Raw genomic sequence first — 10805 nt, 5'->3', positions numbered from 1 at the left:
TGAAACGGTGATGTAGTTTGTCATTTTTTGGAATAACCAAATAAATAGTTTAGACTTCTCACCTTCAATTCCCATCGTTTATGTTCAGCACTTCCATTTCGCAATCCTTGCTTTAATTTAATTTCTACCTGCATAATTGTGGGTGAGCACAAAATATAGTAATCTTTTCATGAGGGGATTGTACTGTGGTGATAGTAATGGTAATGTTTTTTTTTTTTTTTTAAATAATAATCGAAGGTATTATTAAACTCATGCTAGCCATTCATTTCGACGATGCCCATCATGAAAAGTAACAAAAGAAAGGCCTCCATCATGTTACCAAAAACCATACAAGCAGTCATAGGTTTTTTCTTTTCTTTTCTTTTTGTATTTGTCCATCTTTGAATTTGGTCAACGCTAATTCGCAGATCATTAATCATTTGTGTTGGAGAAATATGTTTTTTGTTTTATTTTAAATTAATATTTTTTTATATTTTTAAATTATTTTGATATGCTAATATTAAAAATAATTTTAAAAAAATAAAAAAAATATTATTTTAAGTAAAAAATACTTCAATAAATAACAGCAAGAACCACCCTCCCATCTATCCAATTACAATCCTCCTCAAATTTAATTTCCATACTAAGTTGCCAATCTCACCCAACAACAATCTATCACCCCAAAATGAAATGGTGAGTCCATTTCCAACCATATATATAACTAAAGCAACCTCGCAGGGCTTCAGAAGTAACTGCATCTAGTTGTATAAAAGAAATGATTTGTTGCCAGACACGTGATAACCGCTCGCTAAAGAAAGAAAGGCCATTTTCAAAGACAGGTCAATATTTTTTGCATATGACATCTTGCCATCTAGCTTTAGAAAAATAAAACTATAATTTATAATAATAATTTGTATTTGTGATAATGTAACTAAAAAAAATTACTTCTATTTCTATTTCATTAAAACAAACTATGAAAAATTTATACTTATTAGTTAAAAAAATAAGAAAAAATACTTTAAATATAAATAATATATTAGCACTTCTTCACTTGAATGATATAACCCATTGTTTTCATGTACATAATATATTTTCAAAATTTACGTGACTGTTATAACTTTAAATCTATACATTAATATGAAAAAAAATAATTTTTCTTATATTTATTTAAAAAATAAATATATCATGTCTTTGTTTTTTGAAAAAAATTAACGCAAAAAATTGAAAAAAAAAAAAACGAATATATCCCCAAGTCCGCTCTCGTCACTTTCATATACCGCCTTTTTTTTCCTTTTATTTTTATTCGCTCGGACTTGCCTACCTACAAATGGCGCTTCTTCTCTACTCCCAACAAAGTTGAAGCACCCAAATTAATAATAATAAGAATAATCTAGGGTTTGTTATCCTCCTCTCTCCGCAATGAAGCGCGATTTCGACGAAATTTCAGACGACGAGTGGGCTAACCACTCCTTCAAGCCCTCTCGCATTCTCACAACCACACAAAACGGCAAACACAAATCCAATTCGTCTTCTTCCGCTTCTTTTCGTCCTCCTTTAGAATCCTTCGCTTTCAAAAAACCACAACAAAATTCATTTAGCAGCGTTGTCGACGATTGTGTCCAAGTCACCGAGCATTTCAATTTGGAGGACGATGACGTGGAGGAGGAGGAGGAGACTACAAGGCCATCAGCGGTGAATCGTGGTCGTCGATTCGTGGTCGATGATGATGACGAGGATGAAGAGGTGGAAGAGCGAGAGCGCGGCGGGGATTTGGCGGAGGTTTATGATATAAAATCGAGCGACGAGGAGTGGGAGGAGGAGGAATTGGCGGTTGAAGATGATGATTTGGTGGGCAAAGCATTGCAGAAATGCTCTAAAATATCGGTGGAGTTGAAGAGGGAGCTGTACGGCTCTGGAGTGACCTCGTGCGACCGGTACGCCGAGGTGGAGGCTTCTTCAGTCAAGATTGTTACTCAGGTACTCCCTTGTTTTCATTTTGGAGCAATTCGTTTTGAAAAAGCTGAAATTCTGTTCATTTTTAGTTGTATCAAGGTTGCATGTAGTTTCCTTTTTTTTCTTCTCTCTTTTATAGATATGTAGTTTTCTTTATATTCTGCAATAATTGTCTTTTAGGTCCTTTAAATTGAAGGTGTATTGGTTATACCTTCCAGAAAAGGGTGGCGATGTGTTCTTATATGTTCTCTTTTGAATGAAATTATAACTGATTTGCATTATTTTATTTGTTTGTTCTAAAATTGGATTGTTTAGCTTAACTAACAGAATGGTGATCTTTCTCTATTTAATAGGCAGTCAAGATTTTACTTCAAATAAGCTAACTACCTGCATCTATGGGTCTGTGGTATGCATGCGTGTGCATGTGCATTCCGTGATCCCTTACTAAAAGAAAATGATCCATAATTTTGATTTCCTTGCCTTCAAACAGTAAACGTAGAGTTATCACTTAGATTGGTCTGGTCTTAAGGATTCTGTTTTATTATTGCAGGATGATATCGATGCAGCGTGTGCAGTGGCAGATTCAGATTTCCAGCCTGTCCTCAAGCCATACCAGCTGGTTGGTGTCAATTTTCTTCTTCTGCTGCACCGAAAGGGCATTGGAGGAGGTGATTCTACCATTCCTTTGTCATCATCATTGTGTTGTTACATATCTACTTTCAGGAGCCCTAAATTCTATAGTTTAATTGCTTTGTGACATTATAGTTCACAATCCAAGATAACAATGGTAATCAATCGGCAAAACTATGAGAATAGTTTGAAGTGTTCTTGTACCTTTTGTTGTGGGTAAATTACTCTACATTGAGATTTGTCGAATCCCCTGTACTTTTGAAATTACATTGCACCTTTTGGCAGCATTTTTTCGAAGGAGATAAAATATACCAACCAGGACCATGAAATTCTAACATGAATGGATTGGTCAGGAGACTCGTTTGTTATTAGCAGTGAAATCTGAATGGTCCAAGCATAGTGAAGGAAGTTAATTTATTCTTGGATACTGCTGATGTATTTCTATTCCATCAAATGCATGTTCTCTAGCTGCAGTTTAGGGTGTCATTTTTTTTTTATCATGGATATTGGATTATATGTGCTCTGGAAAGATCCCTGATCAATAATCACTCACATTTGTATCCATGCAGCCATATTGGCAGATGAGATGGGTCTTGGGAAGACCATTCAGGTACCTGCAATGTGTCTTTTTTCCTTTTCAGTGATAATTGGGTTAACCTTTTTGTAATTGCAATGTAAGATTGATCTTGTGTGACAGGCAATTACATACTTGACGTTGTTGAAATACTTACACAATGACCCTGGTCCACATTTAATTGTGTGTCCTGCCTCCCTGTTGGAAAACTGGGAAAGAGAACTGAAAAAGTGGTGTCCATCATTTTCTGTACTCCAGTATCATGGGGCTACCAGATCTGCCTATTCAAAAGAGTTGGGTTCATTGGCCAAAGCTGGGTTGCCACCTCCTTTTAATGTGCTCCTTGTCTGTTACTCACTTTTTGAGCGGCATAGGTGTGTCTTATTCTGAAACAGGTCATTATCTGTGTACTTTTATTTTCCCCCAAAATATGTATATATGTAACGCACATACATTACTCATCATTGATTGTACAGTGCTCAGCAGAAAGATGATCGTAAAATTCTGAAACATTGGCAATGGAGCTGTGTTATAATGGATGAGGCTCATGCTTTGAAGGATAAGAACAGCTATAGGTGGAAAAACCTGATGTCAGTTGCAAGGAATGCAAACCAGCGTTTGATGCTCACTGGGACGCCTCTGCAGAATGATTTACATGTATTGATATTGAATGACCTTTTTTTTTCCTCTAAACTTCTTACTTTTCTATTATTTACTGTCATTGTATTTATTTAGCTTCATGCTAGAAAGGACAAATGGTTTCTTTTTTTTGCGCTCTTATAATGAAGTTTTTGTGATGTCTAAAAACAGTTTATACTCTTTGAAAAGCTCAAATTAACAGGTGAAATGTAAAATTCTGTTGGAATATGATTATTCTTTTACGATCTTGTTCCTATAATTTCTTGATGGTTGAATTCCTGTACCCATAACTCAAGAAGCAAGGAAAAAAGATTTTTACAGAGTTGACATGTATGTTAGAGAAAATTCTAGGAATTTATTGCTACTACTTTATTTGAGGCAGAATTTCTATGTTATATTGTACGCAGTCCATCAGTTATTCTTCATGTAGGTAGTAGCACTTGTGCTGAATTTATTCTTGATACCAGATTTCCTTAAACATTAAAATTTATATGAATTGACAGTTTGAAGATATTATCTTTTATTTATGCTAATATTTCTGCTATAGTTATGTGCTTTGCCTTGACTCATGTTAATCTTTGCAGGAGCTATGGTCATTATTGGAGTTTATGATGCCTGATCTTTTTGCTACTGAGGACGAGGACTTGAAAAAGCTACTGAATGCAGAAGATGGAGATTTAATTGGTCGTATGAAGTCTATTTTGGGACCATTCATCTTGAGGCGTTTAAAATCTGATGTCATGCAACAACTAGTTCCAAAGATACAGCGGGTATGCTGAAATCATAAAATTTCAACTTAGATCTTCTGTTCTCCAATTATTCTGTTGAGATTTTACAATGAAATTTCCAACCCTTTTAAGTTTTTTTATGAAGAATAGAAGGGCTAAATAAGACTTTCACAGGTTGAGTATGTTTCAATGGAAAAGCATCAGGAGTATGCTTACAAAGAAGCAATAGAGGAATATCGTGCAGTTTCGCATGCTCGTATTGCAAAGGTTTCAGATTGTGACCCAAATACTATCGCTGGAGTTCTTCCTCGGCGGCAGATCTCAAATTATTTTGTTCAGTTCCGCAAGGTACTGCCATTTCTCTTATTTTTTTTTGTCAATTTATTCTATTTCTTTGATATCATTCTAGTCGATCATATTTTCCATGTTTATTTCAGATTGCCAATCATCCATTATTGGTGAGGCGAATTTACAGTGATGAGGATGTCATTCGTTTTGCCAAAAAGTTACATCCAATGGGTGCATTTGGCTTTGAATGTACCCTGGAAAGGGTAATAGAGGAACTAAAAAGCTACAACGATTTTTCTATTCACCGGGTAATTTCTCTCTCTCTGAGAGGTCCTGTAAGGTATACTAAGAGCTCATTGTTTTTGATTTCATGTCATTGCATGTGAACTTTGGAGTTTCCAATTCCACTGCACGTGAAAGAGATATCATGAGTTAATTGTTATTGGTGTGGATAAGCCGTGCACTAGTAGGCTCAGGGCCCTTGAGTAGCCTTGGTTTTGGGGATGGGTCAGATACAGTTCTCTTCTCGAGGCATGCAACTGAATGTCAGATCCGAGCACTTTTATTGTGCATGGTTCAGCGTCAGAGAATCTTGTCTTTGTCAAAACTTGGATCAGTTTTCTGTACAAATGGTTGAGAGTGTTAGTAATAACTCAAGTGGATGCGTAGCTTTATGTGGGGTGTGAATGCTGATGCTGGCATTTGTTCAGAAACTTTATGTGGAGTGCGAATGCTGACTGCTGGCATTTGTTCAGAAATGGCCAGCCTCCTTTGCTTGGTTCAGCAGCTGTGACCATTTTGTCTTCGAGACTGCCAAGATATTTGATTTGAGCTTGCTGAGGCTTTGGGGAGAGTTTTCTTGGATTGTCTAGTCAGGGGCCACTTACTGGATTTTTTCAATCATACTTTTGGATTGATGGGGGCTAACATTCTTTCAATTTGATTGTGGGTCATCATATTTGGAAGGGTTCTTGGATTTGCTAATTTTGTTAGTTTTGGAAAGGAGTACAGTTCTTTGATTTGAAAGAAAAATGAAATGTGGAATGAATTTATAAGAGTTAGCTGATTTCTTCCTAGTTTTTCTAAGAATCATGTATAGAAGCAGTTGTTATTCCTCATTCAAATTTCAATTTTGAGAATTCTTGGACTGTTATCAAATAGGTATGCAGGTCAGTGCTATTGGAGGCAAGGCTTATCATTCTTATATAGATTGAGTCGGTTGAAATAAATTTGTGGGATTTTAGTTTGAAATCAGGTTATTTAGGGGAGGTCAGTTTGTATAGTCAAGCCTAAGAATGTCTGTCTTTACAAGTTTTGTTCCTTCAACTCCAAGTTAATTTTTGATTAAATTGGAGATTTCCTTATTTAGGACCATAGCCACCAACAATGCAGTACTCCTGCTGTTGCAATATGGATCTTAATCCTGGATATGATGGTACATGATTGGGATCACCCATAGTGGTGACCTAATCTGAAGCAGCTAGGACAGGGTTATCTAGGGGAAGGTAGGGAACAGCCCATCATATGAGTTTCAAAAATCTTTCATAATAATAAAATCATTTCCCATCAATTTAGCAAAATCAATGTGAAAGAGACATCATTCGTAAGTGACTTCAGCAAGAGACTCTTAGTATGTGTGGCATAATTCTTTTACCATGTTATGTGAATTGCATATTGACAACTGTTACTGAATCAGGGTCATACCCAGCTGTACTCTTATTGCTATGATAATGACTTGAAATAGATGTTCTTTGGTGAAATTCTTGTGAACTTGCTCTTGCACGGCTATATATCTTGATTTTGGAATTCTAACCATTTCTCCAACAACTTCTTGCAGCTTTTACTCTATCATGATATAAATGAGAAAAAAGGAATCCTTTCAGACAAGTATGTTATGCTTTCAGCTAAATGTCGGGTATGGATCGAGTAATTTCACCAGGTTTTTGTTAACTGAGTTTTTATGAGCTAAAATTTACAAAGTTCATATAACATGCAGGCATTAGCTGAACTTCTTCCTGACCTGAAGAAGTGTGGGCATCGGGTTCTGATTTTTAGCCAGTGGACTTCGATGCTAGACATCCTAGAGTGGACTTTGGATGTACTTGGGGTTACATATAGAAGACTTGATGGAAGGTTTGCCACTGTACTTATCTGACATTCATCATCATCATTACTGGGAGCAATTGTTTTCTGCATCTGGCATGTTCATATGATTTTCAGTGTATGCGGTGGAAGTTTTCTGCTGACTAATGTAGTAAGCGAATGGATGGTTGTGGCTAGCACAATTCAAAACACATCAATAAGCTATGTATTTCAATGTGCTGGACCACTGGCATTATTGACACTAAAGGGTCCATGCGCTATTCGGGGAGTACTATGGTGGAAATCATGTGCATGCATGCAACCTCTTAGTTGAAGGTTTGAAGCCCGAGACTAATCATTTCATGCAAAAACATTGAATGGCAGGCCAGTCTAGAGTTCTGTTCCTGAATTACTGCTTCTGTGGGATCTTAGCTGGAGGAATTTCTTCCTTTTGTTTTTAGCTTTGTTGAGAAGGATGGTTTTTTTCCCCCCTGTTAGTGTGCAAAATGACTGTTTTTTCATCATTTGCAGAGTATTAGCTAAGGATACTTGCACTTTTTTACTATATACCTTGAACAAATCAATGTGGAAAACTCATCTGGGCATGTTTTTCAAATTATGGTGTGATAATCGTAGCAATAAATTTACCATCATTGAACTATGTCTATCACAGATTCTTACATCATTTAGTAAATTTCTTTTATTATCCTAGAACCACAATTATTGTCCATTTGAACTACCTGGACTTTTGAGCATTTTCTGTTTTCAATTTATGCCCACTAGAAATTCCTTTTAGCTTAATCAGTTGCTCCATCCAATGACAGTACTCAGGTGACAGAGAGACAGGCCATAGTGGATGCTTTCAATAATGACACCTCCATATCTGCATGTTTGCTGTCCACTAGAGCTGGAGGTCAGGGTTTGAACTTGACAGGAGCTGATACTGTAATTATCCACGATTTGGATTTCAACCCACAAATTGATAGGCAGGCAGAAGATCGTTGTCATCGCATTGGCCAAACAAAGCCTGTCACCATATACAGGTGCTTAATAACTCCCCTGAGAATTACAACAGTCGGAAGCAAACAATTACAGACAAACCCCGTGCATCATTTCTTTCCCTCATACCATTTTACATATTTTAATTTTTTTATGTAAAAAAATGTGGTGTGTGATTCTGACTCTGCTCCATCCTTTGCAGGCTGGTGACCAAGGGCACGGTTGATGAGAATGTTTATGAGATAGCAAAACGGAAGCTAGTGTTGGATGCTGCAGTGCTCGAGTCTGGCATGGAGGTAAATAATGAGGGAGACACATTAACTATGGGGGAGATATTATCATCACTTTTGATGGTATAGAAAGTCTAAGCAATCACAGAGACTTGCTTCAGAACATTTCCGAGCGTGCTCCCTGTTTTGGGGATGTGTGCAATGCAGTGATGAACAGCCCGTCAGTCTTCTGTGATCTGGGGATTTTCACTCTTATTTTTGCCCGTTATTTCTATGATATCCGCTATATTAGTTAGGCTCGACCTGAGGTGGGGATTCATTTATATAATTTATATTTTTAATGGGTGTAAATAGCCCTTCAATTCTTACATCCGGTCAAGTATCACTAAGACATGATTTGATCAAAGGCAAGTTGCTTCTGACTTCATTGCGATGCTGTGAAGCTAGTTGCATTGTTGGGTACGTGCCACAGATCTCTTGGCAAACTCAACTTTTAGATAGTCTGCTTATATTGTTCACTTGTCTTTCTCTTACTCACCAGTCTTCAACGATGACCCCATGGATTGGGTTTCAAACTCAATCCACAAGCCCCCATTGAATGCTGGTTTCGGTTTCAGTAATCTTTCCTCACCGCCGGAGATCTCATATAACGACTTGATGGGAAAAGAGAGTATGCTGCAGGGATAGGATGTACAACCAATGCTACTTTGAAATTCCGGGCTCTTGACAAAAGATAATTTATATCCCAGTTTTGGTACGGATAAAATTAGCTAGCTATATTCCTTAGTTTTCTTTCCTGTCATGACATCTGATAGAGCCTCTGCTTTCCCGTGGTGTTGTATATTATAAAGGTAACATCCAAGTGAATGGGATTGACACTAGTGGCAAAGGGGATGGGCGTAAGATGTAGAGTGCAGGCATGCCCGGGACCCAACTCTGCTGTGTGCACACAATCTCATGTTTCGGTCCCCCAATCTCGGCTTCGGCCTGCAAGAAGCCAATCTGTTGCTTGACAGGGTTCATATGGATCTGGAGTTTATCCATCTATGCTGAGTTTCTTGCGTTACGGAATGGATCTGAATTCTAAGACGTACGCACGTACAAGAGAATGGCTTTTGAAAATGGATAAAAATATTATAACACAGCCCTTTAAGGTTTGGAGGGTTCTCTGAACTAATCCCTAAACTTAAATTATTTTCTTTAAACTTATTAGATTATCCTAAAGCTTTAGAGAGGTATTTCAATTTTACCAACTCCCTGGTAATTTGTGAAGTCCCTTAATTAACCCTGCCTCCTCAGATTCTATACCATGTCGCAGCATATGATTTGAAGTTTTACTAAATTCCTTAAGGAGGAGGTTATTTGGATACGAGGAACGCCAAGCTTGAAATGAAAATGAAAGAACATGTTTGAAATAGTAAACCAACAATCCAAATGAAATTTAAATTTCTTTGAAATTATTATTTTTAAATAAAAAAATAAGAAATCAGAATGACTTTTAGTGATGGTGACAATGATAATAAAGCTGTTGACAACAATGGTAGATATAGTGATGATCATAGTAATAAAATTGCTGACAATAATGGTAGAGATAGTGATAGTTGTTATAAAAATCATATTAAATAACTGATAATGTTAGTGGTAAATTAGGTATAATGGTCGTGGCAGTGGAGGGAAACAAAGTTTGAGATGAAAATGGAAGAACCTGTTTGAAATAATAACTTGAAATAAAAGAATGAAATTTGATATTTTTAATATTTATTATAATTAAAGAAACAAAACAATAAGAAATCAAAATAACCCTAATTTGATGACAATAATTGTTGTTAAGGTAGCAGTGACAATACTTACGAAGGTAACGAAATATGCAATTATAGTAATTATCATGTATGCTATGATACGATAACAGTAGTGATAAAGTAATTAATAATACGATTAGTGTTTTAAATAACCCTAATTAATAACAGCAGTGTTTTAAATAAATAAATACTGCTATGTATAAACAGTACCCACGCATGTGTGCAATGGAATAAGATCATAATCTACTCAATTACTTGTGAAACTTGTTCGTGATGGTGTGATAATGGAAAGAAACTAAGGCGTTGTAAGGCCAATGCCTTGAGAATTTTCCATAGGTACCATAGAAAGGCAGCATGGATAGGCTGACTTGTAGGGTATATGTAGATTGTTAAAGCATAAAATCTTTCGAGTTATTTTCAGTGGGGACAAACAGGGAAATCCATGGAGAAGGCAGACAAAGGTTGTTAACTGGCAGGCCATAAGATCATCTCACAAGATATTTGTTCGCATCATCATCAGGTGTACAACGGCCTCTCTCTCCTTCTCCGGCAGGACATAATTTAGCATCGGGTTTTATCGATGAGAAGTCCCAGCCCGTGAAATCCTCTCTGTCACATCCCTGAAATATAGTACCACTAGCTAGGAAGTTACCTCACCATCAAGGTTTTGTTGTTATCTTGGGACCCGACAATAACCATCCTTTCCGTCACGGTAGGGTGCTTCTCTCACGATTCCTGTCTCGGCATGGATGTCTCTTCTCCTCAGCTCCCATCAAGGGATAAGAAAACTACAGAGAACAGGGGTCCCTCTGTAGACCATCACTAATAATCAGTGTCCTTCGGATGTCACCGTCACTCACATGCATCGACTAGCTAGGCAAATCACTATTCCATGTATCCATGC

General features: G+C 36.9%; 1 protein-coding gene across 1 annotated transcript; it reads left to right on the top strand.

Annotated features, from left to right (window-relative positions):
- Nucleotides 1–1266: 1266 nt before the first annotated feature.
- Nucleotides 1267–8472, top strand: LOC133697521 (protein CHROMATIN REMODELING 19). Its single transcript, XM_062120136.1, has 12 exons — nucleotides 1267–1956; nucleotides 2483–2600; nucleotides 3132–3172; nucleotides 3260–3510; nucleotides 3613–3793; nucleotides 4360–4545; nucleotides 4678–4851; nucleotides 4941–5099; nucleotides 6629–6706; nucleotides 6788–6924; nucleotides 7698–7916; nucleotides 8075–8472. The coding sequence occupies exons 1-12, from the start codon at nucleotides 1399–1401 to the stop codon at nucleotides 8229–8231; spliced, it is 2259 nt and encodes a 752-aa protein (XP_061976120.1). The 5' UTR covers nucleotides 1267–1398; the 3' UTR covers nucleotides 8232–8472.
- Nucleotides 8473–10805: the final 2333 nt, after the last annotated feature.

The sequence above is a fragment of the Populus nigra genome, chromosome 6, assembly GCF_951802175.1.
Source record: "Populus nigra chromosome 6, ddPopNigr1.1, whole genome shotgun sequence".
In the NCBI taxonomy this organism is placed as follows: Eukaryota; Viridiplantae; Streptophyta; class Magnoliopsida; order Malpighiales; family Salicaceae; genus Populus; species Populus nigra.
This window is presented reverse-complemented; position numbering and strand designations above follow the sequence as displayed.